Here is a 19,067-nt window from a genome sequence, read left to right as displayed (position 1 = left end):
ACAGACCAGACATGAGGGCCCCGCACGTGCCCGCCGCCTGCTGCCCTGGGAGGGGACGCGTTTCTGAGAGGGCCTCTGGCTGCATTCCTGCAGAGACATTCCAGGCGTGTTACGGAATTCCACAAAAGGACAAAGCCCTGTCGGTTCTGAAAAGATGTGAAATTATGTCAGCTGCGGAAGAGGGACTCGGTTTAATCAACGTGGCCGTGACTTTGCCCAGCCACACAGGAGAATTCCACAGGAACGGTGGGGGTGGCACTGGCCCCAGAAATCCTGATTCCATGCTTCATGATAGGAAAACGTCGTCACCCAAGCCCCATCAGCCCGGGACGGGGTCCATCAGCCCAACCACAGGCACGAGTGTGCACGGCGACCTTGTGTGTCATTGCTCGGTGGTGGCTGTCGGCATCCAAGCTCCTCCTCCCTCCTCGGCTCCGAGAAAAATGGGCTTAATTAAGACTTCTGTGATTAGTCATTTAATTAGTCATTAGGCCAACACAGATGGAGTCAATTAATTTTTTTTAACTTGAAAAGATCGTGGATGCTCCACAGCCCACAGAGTCCCTTCCTGGCTCTATCTCCAGTGACCACAGAGCGTCCCACGCAGGCCTTCATCTCCTTTGAAAGGCCACCAGTGAGGACAGGCCAGCACCTGGGCTCCTCACCTGTCCCAGGCCCAGAGGAAGCAGGACACTGACCCGTTCCTCCCTCGTCTGCCACGAAGAGGTGACAGGAGCCAGGAGAATGGCCTTGGAACCAGCAGCCGCCACTGGTGCCTGGAGACACATGGGGCGAGAGCCTGGCCACCCACTGACCCTGTCAGGGTTGGCTGGGTCTGAACAGGGACAGGACTCGGGGCGGCAATGTGTCCTTTCTCTGAGCGTGAGTCCTGGCCAGCACGCTGTGGCCAGTTAGGGGCAGGCCTGGCCAGCAAAGCAGCCTGTGACTCGCAGCCCAGGTGGGGAGGCCTGTGCTGCTGGCTTGCCAAGTCGAGGGGTGCAGATAGAGGAGGCACAGAGAAGCCCAGCAACCGCCCCCACCCTGGCCCCAGGATGGGCAAATGGGCAGTTCCCATGGGCACAGGCCAGGGTCCCCCCTCACCCGGAGCTCCCCCCTCACCCTGAACTCCCCCCATTCCTCTCCTGGGCACGCTGGTCTCCGCCATAAACACACAGACACAGCCCAGCAGCCCAGCCTGCCCCTTGGCCTGAGCCTGGCCTGCTCACGGCTGGTGCCATCTCTGAGCATTCTTGCCAGTGCCTCCTCCATGCTTCACCTGTACGGGGCCCAGCCCAGTGGGGCCTTGGGGAACACGATCTGAAATAGACCCTCAACAGACCCAAAGGGGCCCGCGTGATGCGGTGGAGACCCTGGCCTGCTCGGCTCACCTGCCCACCCTCCCCAAGAGCTCTGCCTCCTCTCTGGGACTTGCCACCTGCTGACCCCGTGGCCAGGAGGCCCCACTCAGCCCAGCCCCTCCATCCCCAGGGAAGGCCCCCAGGAGACCCACTGGGCAGTGGGTCTCAGGCTGCACCTGGCTGTGGTCCTCATGGGACCTGGCCCCAGGGTGGGGGATTGGTGTCCAGCAGGCTGGGGGCTGGGCCCCCAGGGATGACAGCTCCCAGGACAATGGGATCGGCTGCAGGGAGGGCACTGGGCAGCTGGGGGCACCAGGGTCCTCAGTAGGCGGCACCAGGTGCCCTGGCCCCACTGCTGGAAGCGCCTCCAGGTGGGAGTTCAGCCACGAGAGAAAGGGATTGACTGGGTTCTTCTTCAGAAACTTTTAAAGGTTGAAAAATGAGCCTTGTCTTGTCCAAGCAGGGATACTAAGCCAAAGCAGGTGTGAGGGCCAGGCGGGAACAGCTGGGCCTGCAGATGTGCCCAGCGCTTAGCGGGGATGTGGAATGATAACCCCACAGCAGACAGAGGGGCTGGGGCAGGGCAGCCGTTAACTCTTCGCACGCCCACACCGGCAAGGGCCCACAGGTGAACAGGCTCCCCCAAACAGGGAACACCCCTCAGGCTTTCCAAGGGCTAAAGCTGACCGCCCACTGGGGACAGGGCACCTGGGTGTCCGCGGTGGTCACCTCCCCAAGGCTTGGGGCCAAGAATCCAAGCTCTGACCTTCTTCGACCTGGGAAAGCAGTCACAAAACCACCGTCATCTCCCTGGGCTGCGGACGCCTGCAGGTGCAGAGGGGCCTCCCTGGGAGGGTTCCCTCGGCAATGTGGCCCCCAGTTCCTAGGCCCAGTCTGGGGGCAAGAGGCCTCCCTGGTGCCCGCCCGTTCTCCGGGTGCTCCATGGGGCAGGACACACAGCCTGTGCTCTCTGGGAGAGGAGCTGGGGCTGGCATCTGCACCCGTCTGTGCCTGTGCCTGGGGCTGTTACAGAAAGCACTGGACCCTGGCTGTCATTTCTTGGGGTTACTAAGGAGGTGACGGCAGTTTCCAAGCTGGCCCCAGATCTGTGGCCAAGGGCCCTGATTTTCAGACTTTCCCAGGGGCTCCCAGGGCTGCAGAAAGCCGCAGAGTGTGCCTCCTGCGCAGCAGGCAGTGGGAGCCTGGGCCGTTCTCTGAAAGTCGCACCCCCCCACCTCCAGGTGACAGGTTCCTCCCGATTGTGTCTTCCTTGGCTCTTGCTTCACTGGCTCCTGGCACATCCTGGTGGCCCTAGAGGCCACGTGGAACCCCAGAGCTGGGCAAAATCTCCTGCCCCTTGTCACCAGGATCTGCCTGGACTCTCTGACTCCCAGGCATGGCCCCTGACTGCACCAGTGGGCGCCCTTCTCCAGGAGCCCGGACACCGGGCCAGGCTGCAGGAAGGGGTCCCCTGGGCCTCACACCCCTGCCTCAAACCGCCCTCCCTGGCCGGGCAGCAGACTGGCCTCAGGCCCAGCTCTAACTTCCTGCCCAGGTAAGGGCACACCAAAGCCGTGCATGAGGAGCGTGTCCACGTCATGGGCTGGAAGACCGAGGACAGCAAAGGCCGGGCCTAGGCGCGAAGGAGCAGGTCCGGGTAGACAGGGTCAAGGGCCACAGGCTGCCAGAGCTCCCTTGCTCGGCCTGCACTTGGCCAAGGCCTCTCTGGCGCCGCTCCCTGGAGCTCTGCTCGGTGGCTCGCTGCTGTCTGCACACAGAAGCCTGTGACGGGCTCCTTGGGAGGCCTCTTGGCTTCTCAGAGCATCTGGCCTGGGAAGGTGCAGTGAGGGGGGTTGCCAAGGCCAGGAGCTCCCGCGGGGACGCCGAGGCGCAATGCGGGGATGCCGAGGCGCGATGCGGGGATGCCGAGGCGCGATGCGGGGACGCTGAGGCGCGATGTGGGGATGCCGAGGGGCGATGCGGGGTTGCCAAGGCCAGGAGCTCACGCGGGGATGCCGAGGCGCGATGTGGGGATGCTGAGGCGCGATGTGGGGATGCCGAGGCGCGATGTGGGGATGCCGAGGCACGATGCAGGGCCTCGGGGAAGCAGCCCTCTCCCGTCAGGGCAGCCAATTCAGCCAACGGGCCATTCTGGTCACCGCCAGAGGCACGGGCAAGAGGAGGGAGCCGGATGCAGCACCTTGTTGGCCTTGCAGAGGTGGTGTTGCCTGCCCACCATGCCTGCCCCTCCTCATGGCCCTCCGCCTGTGCCGCCTCGTCCACCTCATCCCCTGTCTGTGCTTCTAAAAGCCGCACAGGCCACTCGCAGTCGTCCACAGCCTCTGGGCCTGGTGACAGCGATGGAGCCTCTGCAGCCTGGACACTGCCCGCTGTGTTTCAGTGTTTCTGTGTTTCTGTGTTTCTCTGTGTTTCTGTGTTTCTCTGTGTCTGTGTTTCTGTGTTTCTCTGTGTCTGTGTTTCTGTGTGTGTCTCTGTGTCTCTGTGTTTCTGTGTTTCTGTGTTTGTTTCTATGTTTCTGTGTGTTTCTGTGTTTTTGTGTGTTTCTGTGTGTTTCTGTGTTTCTCTGTGTTTCTGTGTTTCTCTGTGTCTGTGTTTCTCTGGGTCTGTGTTTCTCTGTTTCTATGTTTCTGTGTTTCTATGTTTCTGTGTTTCTGTGTTTCTGTGTTTCTGTGTGTTTCTGTGTTTCTGTGTGTTTCTGTGTTTGTGTTTCTGTGTGTTTCTGTGTTTGTGTGTTTCTGTGTTTGTTTCTGTGTGTTTCTGTGTTTCTGTCTCTGTGTTTCTGTGTGTTTGTGTTTGTGCTTCTGTGTGTTTCTGTGTTTGTGTGTTTCTGTGTTTCTGTGTTTGTTTCTGTGTGTTTCTGTGTTTCTGTCTCTGTGTTTCTGTGTGTTTGTGTGTTTCTGTGTTTCTGTGTTTGTTTCTGTGTGTTTCTGTGTTTCTGTCTCTGTGTTTCTGTGTGTTTCTGTGTTTGTGTTTCTGTGTGTTTCTGTGTTTGTGTGTTTCTGTGTTTTCTGTGTTTGTTTCTGTGTGTTTCTGTGTTTTCTGTCTCTGTGTTTCTGTGTGTTTCTGTGTTTGTGTGTTTCTGTGTTTGTTTCTGTGTGTTTCTGTGTTTCTGTCTCTGTGTTTCTGTGTTTGTTTCTGTGTTTCTGTGTGTTTTCTGTGTTTCTGTGTGTTTCTGTGTTTGTGTTTGTGTTTCTGTGTTTTGTGTTTCTGTGTGTTTCTGTGTTTCTGTCTCTGTGTTTCTGTGTTTGTTTCTGTGTGTTTCTGTGTTTCTGTCTCTGTGTTTCTGTGTTTGTTTCTGTGTGTGTTTCTGTCTCTGTGTTTCTGTGTTTGTTTCTGTGTGTTTCTGTGTTTGTGTGTGTGTGTGTTTGTTTCTGTGTGTCTCTGTGTTTCTGTGTGGGCGCTGGTGTGTCCACAGCACGAGTCTGTGGGGGCAACACAGGCCTCAGACGTTCAGCACTGCAGAACAGCCACACACAGACTCTGGCTGAGGCCCGGGCTGCTGTGTCTTCACCCTGGTCCCCAGACACCAACCCTGATGGGGAGGCCGAGACTGCCAGGCCGATGCCGGGCCAGGCCTCCGAAGGTCAGGAGGGAGCAGGATGTGTCTGTGCGGTGGTGGCAGCTGCTGCCTCGGGCAGAACTGGCAGGAGATGGTGCCGGGGTGGTGCAGACCTACTAGGGCCTGCAGAGGGCAGCCAGTGCCAGGGCCGTCATGGCCAGCGCATGAGGGACAGGAGTGAGGGGCCGGCACCCACATGAAGGTGCAGTCCCAGGCACGCAGTGGGTTCCCAGACGCCCTACCAGTCCACTGCCCAGGGCTCCCGCACCACCTCCCCATGTGCGGTCTCTGCGGACACTGGCCTCGGGCCTGCTCGCCATCTGTGGGGCACCGATGCCTGTGAATCCGCACCGCCTCCTCCCTACGCCGAGACTCCCGAGCTCCTTGCTGGCTCTGCCCCTGTTTTCTCAAAGCCCTGGGGGTTCTGTAAAAACTCTCAGGATTCCTGTAATCCTGCGTCTTTCTCTAAGGCTGGCAGCCTGGCAGACTAGTTCTTCTCAGTGCTGAATTATGTACCCCGCTTCCCCTCCTCGCCCGCACTCCTGTGTCTTACGTGGGTCCTGGGGTCCGGCAAAGCCTATTCTCCCCACTCAAAATGAAGTCATTTCAAAGTCTTGTCTTTCATTCTTTTTCACCCAGTTGCTGCCTGTAGGATTTAAGTTTGTCGATGGGTAGGAACCTGGAGAGTCAAGGAGCCCTTGGCTCTCTCCCAGCTCTGGGTGGGCTGTTGACCCCCTTGAGCCACGAATGACAGGAACTGGCCAGCCACAGCGGGCAGGGCGGCGGGAGGAGGCAGCAGGGCGGCGGGAGGAGGCCGCAGGACGGTGCCAGCCCAGCAGGCTTCCCCAGGCCCATTGGATGGGTGATTCCGGACACAGCCCAGCCTGGTGCACCTGGGGCTTCACCGAGAAAGAACATCTCAGCTGGGCGCAGTGGCTCGTGCCAGTAATCCCAACACTTTAGGAAGCCGAGGTGGGAGGATCATTTGAGCCCAGGAGTTTGAGACCAGCCTGGGCAACAGAGTGAGACCCCATCCCCACACAAAAAAATTAAAAAATTAGCTGGGCACGATGGCACGTGCCTGTAGTCTCAGCTACTTGGGAGGTTGAGGCTGCAGTGAGCCATGATCAGGCCACAGCACTCCAGCCTGGGCAACAGAGTGAGATCCTGTCTCTGTTGCCAAAAAAAAAGAAAAAAATCAACAAAGGCCAGGTGCAGTGATCCCCGCACTTTGGGAAGCGGAGGTGGAAGGACTCTCCTGGGCCCAGGAGTTTCAGACCAACCTGGGCAACATAGTGAGACCTCATCTCTAAAATTTTTTTTTAATTATCTGGGCATGGTGGCACACTCCTGTGGTCCCATGGGCATGGTGGCACACCTCTGTGGTCCCATGGGCATGGTGGCACACTCCTGTGGTCCCAGCTCCTTGGAAGGCTAAGGCGAGGGGATTGCTTGCTCGAGCCCAGGAGTTGGAGGCTGCAGTGAGCCGCTGCACTCTAGCCTGGGTCACAGAGCCAGACTCTATCTAGAGAAAGAAAGGAGAGAGAGACACACACACACAGAGAGAGAGAGAGAAGAAGAGAGAGAGAGAGGAAGAAGGAACAAGAGAGAAAGAAAAAAAGAAAGAAAAGAAAGAAGGAAGGAAGGGAAGGAAGGAAGGAAGGGAAGGAAAGGGGAGAGAAAGAAGAAAGTAAGATATATTTCCGAAGTGCATCTCACTGCCTGGGGAGGAGGGTGGGTGTCTACACGGAGCCAGCCCCTCGTCCCTGCAGCAGGAGCATCAGAGGCACCTGCCGGGCAGCCCAGCTTCCTCATGTGCAGGGACTGCCTCCTCCCCACCGGGGCCATGGCCACGGCCACATCCTCAGGGCCCATCTGCTCCCCTGACCCAGATCCTGCCTGGCCATGGCCCCGCCCCAGCCCGTGGGTGCCCTGAGGCGCTGTCCAGGCAGGAGGAACAGGCCCATCACTTGTTGCAGATCAGAAAACCTGGTGGGTGGTGGGGCCCCCCCAACGACTGCCTCCGGGCAGGAGCTGCACCCCTCAGGGGAGCCAGGGCAGTGAGTGTCTCCACGGGGAGGCACCGACAGGACCCCTGGGCCCCTCCCATCCTCACTGCTACCTCTCGTTTCCCAGCCATGGCACTCCCAGGTGACAGGTGACACGGGGCCTCTGTCCCTCCGAGGGGACACTGTACCCCCACCAGGCCTCCTGGTCCCTCTTGCTGAGACTTCCGCCGCTCCTAAGTCACTCCCTGCAGGCTCCAGCATTGCCGTCTCTCAGGGGCTCAGGGTCTTTCCCACCCTCCAGGATCTTCTCAGCTGCACCCTGGGAGGCCTTCGCCTTGTCAAAAGCCTGTGGAAATGGGGTGGTCGGTCCCACTCCTGCTCCAAGGCCATAAGCACATCAAGAATTTAGACAAAGAGGACTTGCACAGGGCAGCCCACGGTTCCGAGGGGCAGAGAGCTGGGTGCAGCCTGCCAGAGGACTCTCCCCGTCCTGCCCATGGCCCCGAGGTGGGGTTTGCAGGCCTCTGCTGTGCTGGGGCCCTGAATCCACCCTGGAGCCACTAGCCCTGGTTCGGGTCAGGGATGCCATGTCGTGGGGGCCCAGGTAGGGCATTTAGGAGCCTCGCTGTGTTGTCTCCACAGGCCTGAGGGGACAGTAATGGAGGAGCCAGCTGCGGCAGCATACCCAGGTAGGTGGACAGGGCCCAAGTCCATCGCCGGTTGCGCCGCTGTCTGGAGAGGCGAGAGGCTGCAGCCCAGGGCTGGAGGTGGGGTTGGGGGAACTCGGCCCGGGGCCCCCAGAGGCAGGTGGCAGTGGGTGGGGGACTGGGGAGCAGCCGGGCCCTCCCAGGGACCTGAATGTGAAGGGGGCTGGTGGCTTGGGGGCTGGGGACGGTCCAGAAAGATTTGAAGCTGGGCCGACACAGCCCTTGATGTGGGGAATGTCCTAGAAAGGAGGAAGCCATGAGGGCAGGGAGCACGGGGGCGCAGAGGCCTTGGGGACCAAGGGGAGCCAAGGGGAGCTGAGGGGCAGCTGTCAAGGCCCACAGTGGCTGAACCATGAGTAGCTGCGCCCCAGCGAGGCCGGCTGCAGGGCCTGGTGGGCCTGGGCTGGGCGGAAGGCTCCTCCCGGCGTGGGGGCTGCTGTGGGGACAGCGAGGAGGGGTGCAGCGAGGGCCTGGAGAAGGCTCAGGTGCAGACCCTCAGCCGTGGGGCCTCCTCCAGTCGCCCCGGTCCTGGGACTCAGCCCCACAGCCTAGGCCTGGCATCCGCCTCCAAGCCAGAGGGGCCGAATGCCAGGGCACCTCAGCTACACAGAGGCTTGGACCCCTAGCAGGGCCTGGGCGCCACGGTTGACTGGCTGCCTGACAGAGAACGGAGCCTCTCTGTCACCTGGGCCAACATGAATGACCCTTCCTCTAGTGTCTCTGGGGTTCTGGCTGGAGAGCCACAGGCTGGAAGGTCTGGGCCAACTGCTCACTGGGTCTGGATGCCACCATGGAGCTGCCTCTGGCGCAGCAGGAGAACAAGCAGAGCCACGCTGGTGGTAGGGACGGCACCCGTGTGGCCGGGGCTGTAGCCAGTGAGGCCTTGGTGGCGGGAGGGGCCGGAGTCCCGGGCGGCGTCCCCCGTGGTCCCACAGCAGCCCTCACACCATCGACTGGGCCACCGTGTCCCGGCCATCCCAGGAAGGGCAGGTGGGTGAGGGTGGGAGGCAGGGACATCTCCACAGTGACAGAAATCGGCTGGGTCCTGGCATCTGTGCGCAGCCGCTCGGCCAGGGTTTATATGCTCAGCAGAGACAGCTCGGGGGGGTGAGGAGCGAAGGGAGACCCGATTCAGGGGCCACCTGGGGCTAAGCCATGTGTGTACGGCCGAGGCCCCGAGTGAGAGCTGGCCCAGGGCTAGATAACGTGGCCGTCGAGGCCCAGCCTGCCATACGGTGGCCACCAGCCAGAGCCCTTCCTGCCCGCCCTTCCCATCCGCCGGGACGCCAGCCTCAGGAGTGGGGTCACATGGGGCCTGTGGCCGGGCTCCTCAGCCACTGCCCACTGAGCTCTCGGCCCCCCGGCCAGCGCCTTGGCCGCCGCTGGTATAGCTGGATTCCTGGGAACACCTAGAAACCGGGCTGCTTGGAAACACGGTGGCGTTGCCATGTGGGGCTCTTCGCCCGCCAGGGAGGCCGTCCCTGGTGCCCGGCGCTGTGGCCCACACCCGCCAGGTTGCAGAACGTGTGTCCCCCTGGCGAGGCCCCCCAGAACCGTGGTTTTTTTTCTAAAGGAACTGACTCGGGGCCAAGCACATTCCTCCCGGCCCCCGAGGCTCGCTCTTGTCCAGCCCTGGGAACGCATAGGCGGCCGAGCCCTCGGCCTGGCCGGAGGAGGCCGCCGCTCTGCAAGGGGAGCGCTGTTTTCCAGGCCGGCGTCTGGAATGTTGCTCTGCCTTGCGGTGTGAGCCGACTCCTGCCCCCATTTCAGCTGCGGCCGCATTCCTGGTGTGAGCCCGGGCCAGCCGAGGCGCTTTTTCCACGCTCCGGTGCCAGCCCCAGCAGGCTCAGGGGAGGGGAGAGGACTGTTTCTATGGCAACCCCACTTTTTGTTATTTCTTATTTTCTTTTTTATGGTTTCTCCAACTTTGAAACTCTCCAGACAGTTTGCAGACTGTGAAAGGAAAAGTACTTTTCCTTCTCTGCAGAGTCCCCCCAGCAGGGCTGCCCTCCAGCCCCACCCAGAGAGCCCCAGCGTGGGTGTGGGGAAGGGGCCGGGGCCGGGGCTTCAAAAGCAAACCAGACACACCATGCCTTCAGAGGTTTCCTTATTTTAAAAACAGTTTATGGAGGAAATGAATTATTTTTCTCCTAAAAAAGTAGGAAAGTATTTGCAAAAGAATCCTCCAGGGACCCGCAGCCAGGTCAGCAGCAGGGGCTTGAGAGCGGCCACCACCAGAGGGTCGCGTCCGTCCTTGCCAGCCTCCAAGCCGGAGGCCATAGCTGGGCTGTGGCCTGAGGTCAGAGGTGGTTTCCTTTACCCAAAATTAGTTTATTCACCTACGCTGACTGTGTGTCCAGCCCCCCAGGACCGGTCCGGTGGCCGGTCCTATGGTTACAGTGCCAAGAATCCCAGAACCCAGGCAGAGACGACCAGGGTCGGGGGCACAGGGGCCAGTGGGCACATGAGCAGTGGGCAGTGGGCTGAGGCCAGGGAGGGGAAGGGACAGGAGCCTGCTGAGGACCAGCCCAGCCCGCCCCTTGCAGGGGAGTACGTGCTCACGATCCGCGACGTGACCACCCCGCCGTTCCTGGGGCACAGGCTGCCCCCCGCCTTCAAACACCTGCGGGTCGTAGCGAAGAGGGCTGGCCAGCCACCCCATGTCCTGGAAAAAGGTCCTGAAGCCTCAAGCGGCTGGCAGGTCGCCCACAGCTGCACCCCAGAGCCACCAGCGCCTTGGTGAGGCCCTGTGTCCACAGGAGGCCACCTCAGTGTGAACGGAAGGAAACGCTGCCTCTGCTTGTGGGACTCTGCTCCCCGATTCTCCAGAGCCCCGCAGCTGCCGGCTTGAATAAAATGCTCAGTGTCAGCTATGGAGGGCACTGCTCCTTGGGCCCCACGCCAGCAGCAAGGCCCTCCCCATGCACCCACACACTCACGGGCGAGGCAGCAGGACTGGGCCCCACGTCCTTGCTCACTGCTGTGGCCCCCGATCTGCGCAGAGCCCTGGGAAGCCTGGGGGCTCAGGCGGGACACATGGGATGGCTCGTCTCAGTGCCTCAAGGCCAGGCCTGTGGCAGTATCCCAGGCACCCTTCGAGGCCAGCACGTCTGTCCCACCCACACTGTTCCCAGGCCCAGCCGCAGTCGGTGCCGGAATTCCCTGCCAGGCTGGGGCTGAGAAGGAGGGTCCCTGTCTCCCTGCCACAGAGCTCTGCAGTGAAGCCCAGCCAGCCAACCCCCTGGCCTCTGCCTGGCACTACCCACTCCAGGCAATCCTGCCTGCAGGACGGGCTCCCATGGCAAGAGGCAGGAAGCATGCAATCAGCTCTGCTGACCAGGTGTCCTGCCTGCCTGACGCCTCCACCCCGCACTGACCAGGGAGGATGGTCAGGGACATTTTACAGCTGCCTCTGGAGGGCCCCTCAACCAGAGAGGGGCCAGAAGGTCATTGGGGAGGGGGCACTGAGATGGCCCATGGGCAGCCAGCCACTCGGTCAGCACAGAAGGTGGCCACTGCAGAGACCCTGCCTCCTGGCCCCGCCGCGCCTGCCCTGGCCCCTGGCTTCACCCCGCCCACCTGGGGCCTGTGCAGCTTGGCTGGTCTCACCCTCTGCCCTCCCAGCGCTGGGCAGGGAGCCAGCCTCCTCAGGCCCTTGCTCTCCTGGCGGCCCCTCAGACCCGCCGCCGTCCTTGCAGCCCACCCTCTCATAAGACCACCGTTTGGAGCCCTGGGGAGGGGGCGTCCAGGGCCTAGCCCCAGCCCCACACCAGACCCATGCCCCCGATGTTTCCCTCATGCTGCTGTCCCCGGCTCTCCCACGACTAGCACCGACCTCCTTGCATTGCGGCCAGACCCACCCTCCCACCGTCCAGGCGCACTTCCCTGGGAGCACACCATCTCCCGGGCCAGCTGCGGCCGGGGCGTCTCTCCAGACCTGCACAGGGAGCTGCTTCTGCTCGGCGGAGGGAGGCTGTGGACAGAGGAGCTGCATTCACAGCAGTGCAGGAACCCGGGGCAGCCCGTGGGCACACGGGGTGAAGATCCACCCAGAAGCTGGGGTGCTCCACAGTGGGGGGCCCTGGGGAGCTCTCAGGGAAAGCCTGGTTGGGGCCAGGTTGGGCTCAGCGTGGTGGATGCACTGAAGGCGGCCTGCTGCCCAGGGGCAGAGGGGCGGGCTGGGGGGCATTGCAGGGAAGAACCAGACCAGATCATGGGGTGCTGGGTCCCCCATCCTTGGAGGTGACAAGCTGGAGGCCACTAGAGCTGCAGCAAGGGGACCCTTCCTCTGCCAGGGCAGAGTGTTCCCAAGGCCCCCTGGTTCTGAGCTCTGCAATTTGGAGGCCGAGCGCATGTGGGGGGCTCTGGCATCCCCAAAGTTTCCCCAGATACCCAGGCGTCCATTTCAGACAGGAAGGCAGGCAGCCACCCTCCCGCACCTTCTAGAAGCCCAGAGCCCGTGGCAAGGCTGCGTCTCCCAGCTGCGGCCATCCTCGAGGCTCCCAGAGCCCAGGGCGGCTTCGTCACAGCCATGGCTCCAGCCTCTGGTCCCTGGAGCCTGTGAGCACCTGGCGGTTCTGACACTGCCCCTTACCCTTGGAGTTGGCTACGCCCATCGAAAGGGAGGCTCCTGGCCTGTGAGCGCCTGGCGGTTCTGACACTGCCCCTTACCCTTGGGGTTGGCTACGCCCATCGAAAGGGAGGCTCCTGGCCTGTCCGGCCTGCTCTGACCTGGGTCACCTGCCTCCCAGGAGGCCAGGCCGACATCGGCCAGGCCGGGCCCACAGACGAGCCCCTGTGAAGGGCAGACATCACTGCGTCATGCTGACCCTGATCACTGCGTGTGAGCGGCGCTCACCTGGGCCTGCCCCTGACGTTTAGCAAATTGCTCTGTAGCTTTTTTTCACTTCAGGATGAAACCACATTTGTGTCAGAAGAAAAACAGAAAATGATGTTTCAATTTAGAGAGAAAAAAATTGCTGGGAACAGCAGCAGCTGCTGGGTTTCCAGTGTGTTGAGCGGCGTCCTCTGGGATTTAATTCCCAGTCAGCAGCCTTGGCTTTCAAAGTCACAAAACCCACGACGGGAAATCCAGGGCTGTTTTCTCCACACGGGGGCGGCGGGTGTGGGGGTCTGCACCTTGGGGGCTCCTCTGCGGCTGACAGGTGCATCTTGCCGCCCATCGAGGCTGACTTTTCTGTAAGCTCTCTACAAACACAGAAGCCCTGGGCCGTCAGCTTCCTTGGTTATCACAGGAAAACCCCGGGCAGGCATCGGTGTCCCCTGCACTTGCTGCCGGGGCCACTGAGGGCCCCAGAAGGTGGCCAGGTGGCTACCTGGCTGTGCTCCTCTCCCCATGCCCCACCCACCAGGACGGGCCCTGGGGACCGTGGGAGGGAGCAGAGAGCCGTGGCTTCCTAGGGCTGCTGGCGCCTCTCTGGCCAGCATGCCTGGGAGCTAACGGGCAGCCAGCTTTGGAGAGACGCAGCGCCTGGGCTTCGCCTGGACTCCTGCCCCGGCCCCACTCACCCTACTCCTCACACCACATCCCAAAGTTAAAATACGCAGGAAATTTGAATTGTTTAAAAAAAAAAAAAACAGCTCGGGGAGAGAGGCTCTGTGGAGACAGCCGTGTGGCCACAGACACTGCTCTGGAGGGCTGGACATGGGGTGAGGAGCCGGGCGGGAGAGGGAGGGACTGCAGGGTGCAGCATCCAGAGACCAGGAGTGGCGAGGCAGCCGCAGGCCAGGCCACACCCAGGGACAGTGACCCTCCCCTCGGACTCTGTTCAGGCAGCCCACCGTGGGGACAGCCCTCAGGACGGGCCACAGAACACAAGGCCTCCCGCGTCCCTTCACCCTGGCTTCTGGGTCTGCCAGTCCCCATGGCTCTGGGGAGGCCACAGAGATGGCCCGTCTGTCTGGTCCAGCTGACCTCTTCGGCAGAGTCCCAGGACCCTTGCTCTCTCGGGGTGGGGAGGAAGACCCTGGAAGGAGGACCCAGAGCCCCCCACACGCGTCTCCCACCAGCACACACCCCTGCTCCGGGGCGTGCCCCTCCCCTGTGAAAGATCCTTCCCCATCGCCTGCCCCATGCGGGCCGGAACCAGTCCCTGAGTGCCGAGCCCCGGGCGGGGTCAAGTGGAAGGATGGGGGCCCATGGGCTGGCCTCGGCTCGCCTGCCCCTGCTCACTGGAGCTGCATCTGGGACTAGGCACTGATTCCCGGGCACCGGCCTCACACCCAGCATTGGGGCCTCAGTGAGTGGACAGACTTGCTGCAGGCCGAGCAGCGTCACTGAGCTGAGGGCGCGGGCCGGGGGCAGATGTGTCCCCAAAGGCCTTGGAGCAAGTGGTGACAGCCACCGGCCCTGCCCATGGCAGCCATGGTCTCCCAGGCTTCCCGGGCTCTCCTCTGCGTGTCAGGGGGAGGGCGGGCAGCTCTCGGTGCTGGAGGTGGAAACACACCGGCTTTGGGGCCAGGGTGATCATGCCATGTGACCGTCTGACTGCCAACACAGCGGGACATGAGCTGGGCTGAGGCCTCCTCCCAGGCTGGGCAGGGGCTCTGTTGGGCTCCTCCGGACCGGGTAGGGGCTGTGCCTGCCTCTGGCCTGCAGACCACGGCCTAGTGGTGCCACCCCTGGAAACCTGAGGCCAGGGGCCAGGTGGAGGCTCTCTGGCAAGCTCATAAACACAGTGTGGAGGTGGAGGTGGAGCCCCCAACCCCAGCCAGCCCCTTCTCCTGCCCCAGGAAGAATCCCGGGGAGACAGGTCCAGGTCCCAGCCCCGCCCCCCTCCCTGTGCCCCTCCTGTTCCTTTGACCTCCAGACAAGGGAGCAGTGGCCGTTCCTCCTTCCCTCCCACCCGTGGTTACCAAGCGAAGATGACACTGAAAGAGCATCAAGGCAGTTGCTGCCATGGAAGATGGAGTCTGTGAGCCAGAGAGATACACAGAGGCAGAGACACAGAGAGAGAGTCAGAGAGACACACAGAGAGGTAGAGAGACGGGGTAGGGATTGTCGGGGGATGCCTGCCTCATCCCTTCAGCAGGGCCTCAGCCAGGACACCCTCCAGACCATGCCCAGGCCCCTTTGGCATTAGCAGAGGACAATGTAGCCAGGCCACAGCCGGGAACCAGACAGGACCCACCTGACCTGTGTCCCCCTCCCAAAGCCTCTCCCTCTTCGCTCCTGGTGCCTAGTGGGGTGTCAAGACCAGCTGTGCAGAGCAGCTCCTTGCAGACAGGCCTTCCTGGAGGACCAGGTGCCCAGCCCCATAGGCAGGTTCCTGCACAGCCTGGCCTGGCCTTCCCTGGGAGCCTCAGGCCTAGGCCGAGTAAGCCAGGAGTCACTGGGCCTGTGGGCTGGCTCAGCAAGACCACAGCTCAGCGAACTGCGCTCGGGGCTGACAACAGACCCATCAGCCCCTTCCTGTCCTGCCTCCAAGCCCAGGGGCAGCCAGCGAAGGTCAGGCCCAGGGCCTCCCGGATGACAGAGCCCCCAGCTGGGGCTTGCAAGGAGAGCTGCCAGGCCCAGGGCTGCCGGCCCTTCATCGAGCCTTGGGGAGTCCGCCTGGGGCCAGGGTGGTGCCTGGCTGCCCTCTTGCCCCCAACTTGGCCTCTGGCGGTGGCACTCGTGAAAATGCTGGACACTCCTTCTCCTAGTACTTCCACCTCCCGCCCACGGCAACCAGAGCCAGGAGCCAGGCTGTGGGGGCTCCAAACACAGCTCCAGGGCCAGTGGGACCTCCTCAGTCTGTGGGGCCGCCTTCCTAAGGACCCGTGGGAAACAGAGGTAGCTGCCCACACCAGCCCCCCAGCCTCCTTGGCTCCTGAGGTCCACCACAGCCAGGGAGGGGCCCCCAACAAGGGTCCAGGCCCTGCCCACCCCTGCCTTACAGCCCAGGAGTCCCCAGGGGGCAGGCCAGGACTCAGCCCCAGCTCTCTCTGCCCCTGCTCCCAGCTGCCCAGCCCATTGGCTGCTCCCTGGAAACCCCTCGGACTGCACCTTCTTGGCTCCCCAGTGGCCTCAGGGAACCAGCAGCCGTTCTCCTGCCTATCCCCAGCCAGGCTCACTCCTGGAGACCCTGTCCGGCTGTCCCAGACCTGACCCCACAGGGTCCTCATCCACCAACACGTCAAGCATGTCCCCTGCTAGGGCCCCACCTTCCGGCTTCCATCTGGGGACAGGAGAGAGGACACGGCATGGGCTCCACGGTCCTGCCCAGGCAGAGAGAGGCAGGCTGAGCGCCACGGGGCTGCTGTACCCCGATGGGGTTAGTGGGAGGGGAGGCTCGGTGCCTGGGAACCTGAGGGCATTTCCTTCCACAGAGCTCCAAGCAGAAGCGGCCTGGGGCGCAGCCAGGCTCCCTGCCAGGAGGGCGGGTTTCAGGCCCACAGCTCAGAGCATGGGTGGGTCCCTGGGCTGATGGCCCAGGATAGGAGGCCAGGCCTGCTGGGAGCCAGGGGGCAGGTGAGGAGGAGAAACAGCTCTAAGGGGCAGGTCTCGGCGACGCTGTCTGTGTCTCATGGTCTCCTGTGGTTAGATCCACCAAGTCCCCCAGCTCCCTGCGGGTTGTGGCGAGTGGGCTCACAGAGAGGGGGTGGCCTGCGCCCACTTCCCCAGCAACGACTTGGCGGCTGGGGCCTGCGGGCCGGGATGGGGGGGTGGTGGTTCTTCGCGGGAACGGACCCCCAACTGAGCACAACAGGGAGGCCGCGCCCCAGAGAGAAAAGCACCCGAACCCGCCAGGCTGGGACCTTCCGGGAGCGCAGGGTTGGCAGGGACCCCCTCACCCCGAGCCCGGCCGAGCTGCAGTTCCCTCTTCCACCGCTGGGGGTCGCGCCGCCCCCCCCCCCCCCGACCCCCCACCGCCCCCACCATGCCGCGGGCGGTGAAACCCGTGAAACGCGCGCCGCCTCCGCGGGGCCTGGGGTGGGGAAGGGAGGACGAGCGGGGGAAGAGGGGTACGGGGCGAAAGGGGGAACGGAGGGGGGCGCTTCCTGCCGCCGCCGTGCCTCCCGCAGCGGCCTCTGGGGGCGGCAGCGCCCACCGACGGGAGGAGCCGCAGCCTCTGAGACCCCGGTACTTAGCCCGCCGGTTCGGGGGGAATTCCCACCTCGGGAGCCGCCCCCGACGCTGCAGGAAGCTCCCAGGTCCTCCCGTCCCGCCCCCTAGCCCGGGCCTGCTGCTCGGACCAGCCTCCCCCAGGCCGGAAGCCCCCGCCCCACCCCGCCGGAATCCGAGGCGCTGGCCGCGAATCTGGGGGGCGCCGCCCCGGACGGCAGGGAGGGTGGGGGGAGCGGAAGAGGCGGCGGGGGGGCGGAAACTGAGGCTGCGGGGGGGGAAACTGAGGCTGCGGGGCTGCCCCTCCGCGTGGGGAAGTGGGGCCCGGCGCGCTCCGCCTGACTCGGGGCCCCCAGTGTCCCCGGACCGGGAACGGAACGGGCGTCGGGGAGGCCGCCCGGCCCTGAGGACGCGGCGCGGGGCCCGGGACGTGCACCCCTTCCCACCCCCTCAGCGCGGCTTCCGGCCCAGGCGAAGGAGAGGGATTGGGAAGGTTTCGGAGCCGGCGCTGAAATTCCTGGGTAGTTCCTCCGCCACCGCCCTTCCCCCGTGAGGCCGGCCTCCGACCGGGCCTCTCCAGGTTGAGGGGCAGGCCCTGGCCTGGAGCCAGAAACAGGATTTCCCTGGATGCCAGGACAGCGCCAGGGCCGGGGCCCCACTGCGGGTTTTCTGTCCTGCGCACCACTGACCCCGCAGACTCCGCGCACGGGGCGCAGGATGGGGTAGGGGGGCCCAGAGCCTTGGTCTGTAAGACCCTCAGCGGCCAGCGCAGGTCGGTGGTCATTTCAGAGTTCCGGCCACTGTCCTGTGCAGGAGTGACCCTGGAGGCCACCTTGGTTTGGCCTGGGGGGATTCTAAACACGGAGGGGCCAAAACCGAGACCCGAGAGACCCCGGCCTAAACCTGATCCAGTGCTGGCCACACCAGCCACCGCCCTCCTCACATCCCTGGGATCACAGAATGGGACAGCCTCCCCCGCCTACAATCCCCCCAGGCCCTGGCGAGGGCAGCTCCTCCGACGCTACAGCCTTTTTCCTAGGACTGTTTTTCCTTAGAAACAGGAAGCTGGGGCGTGGGCCTCATGTCCCTCGGGTCCAGGCCCCACCAGGGGCAGGGCAGAGTGGGGCTGGACCACAGGGCACACAGCACCTTGCCCAGCTCCTGCCCCAGGGTGGGCACAGCAGGGCATAGGGCGGTGTCCATCTGGGACTGGTGGCCTGGCCTAAGCTGGGCATAGCACCGACCAGGGTCATTTCACCCAGCCGGGGCATCTCCATGAGGGAGGACACACAGAGCTTCATCGTCTGTCCCTGGCAAACAGTGGCTCTGATTCCTGCTTGCCCTCCACCCAGACCCCAGCCTGGCCAGGCCCACCTTGCAGGAAGGGCCAGAAGGTTCCGACAGCAGAGAGGGGGACAGGGCTGTCAGGGAGAATCTGGCAGGGCCAGGCCAGGGCGGCAGCAGCTGGCACTGGCCAGGGTACACGGGACCCTCCAGGGTCCAGGGCTGGTGGCCTGCCCGGCCCCCACTGAGGCTTCTAGACAGCCTTCGACCCTCCACACCCCTGGGCTCTGGTTCTAGGTCTGGAGGGCACCCCACCCTGGTTTCTGGGCTAAGCTGGGCAGCCAGGAGCCCACCCTTCCAAGCCAGCCACTTGTATCTCCACAGGGCCTGGGTACTTGGCACCCCTATAACTAAGAGTGTCCTTGGGACAGCTGCAGGGAGGGGCAGGAGACTGGGAGACACTGCTGCCTGGGCTGACTGAGGGAGCCCCTGCCTCCAGCCCCCACCTCCCCACCTCCCCATGGTTCCCTGTCCCTGGAAGTTTCTGGAACAGGCCTTCTTTGCGGCAGAAGCCATGGAGGCCGAGCCTGGGCTGCACTTCTTGCCAGTAAGAGCTGCCAGGCCCGGCCATGGGAGAGAAAGGTCCGTTTCCAGCCCGGCCGGACACCTGGCCCAGCACAGGACACTGCAAAGACAAGCCAGGCTGGCCAGGCTGCCCCTGCCGGTCCTCACCCGCAGCGGGGCCACCTGCTCCAGGGCTGGGTGCCCCAGCCATTGAGGCCCCCACCCACCTGGCACAGGCCAGGCACAGATGGCCATGTGCGTCACTGAGACTGGGGGGTGGCAGGGCTGGGCGGGCATCCAGTCCCCAAATGTTCTGTCCTCACCCCCTCCCCAGGGTCCGCTGTGGGTGGGGTAGACAGGGCAGTTTCTGTGGGGAGGGTATGGACCCACCCAGGGCCAACACATCAGGGTCACGACCCCACCCTTTCCGGAGGGCAGACGGCCCTGGCCTGGGGGGCGTCCCTGTGGGATCCAAACCTCCTTGCAGGGGAGGCTGTG

The 19,067-nt window shown here is 63.3% G+C and overlaps 1 protein-coding gene across 5 annotated transcripts in view; it reads left to right on the top strand.

Annotated features, from left to right (window-relative positions):
* MORN1 (MORN repeat containing 1) overlaps positions 1-12,287 on the top strand; it is a 71,859-nt gene extending 59,572 nt beyond the window's left edge. For 2 of the 5 annotated variants that reach the window (XM_030805376.1, XM_030805371.1), the window contains 2 exons: positions 7,590-7,636; positions 10,201-12,283. In XM_030805376.1, the coding sequence (XP_030661236.1) occupies positions 7,590-7,636; positions 10,201-10,397 (244 nt within the window). In that variant the 3' untranslated portion in view covers positions 10,398-12,283. Of the gene's footprint in view, positions 1-7,589; positions 7,637-10,200 lie in introns of all 5 variants that reach the window. The other 3 variants (XM_030805375.1, XM_030805373.1, XM_030805374.1) reach the window with 3 other exon arrangements.
* Positions 12,288-19,067: the final 6,780 nt, after the last annotated feature.

Source organism: Nomascus leucogenys, chromosome 24 (assembly GCF_006542625.1).
Source record: "Nomascus leucogenys isolate Asia chromosome 24, Asia_NLE_v1, whole genome shotgun sequence".
In the NCBI taxonomy this organism is placed as follows: Eukaryota; Metazoa; Chordata; class Mammalia; order Primates; family Hylobatidae; genus Nomascus; species Nomascus leucogenys.
This window is presented reverse-complemented; position numbering and strand designations above follow the sequence as displayed.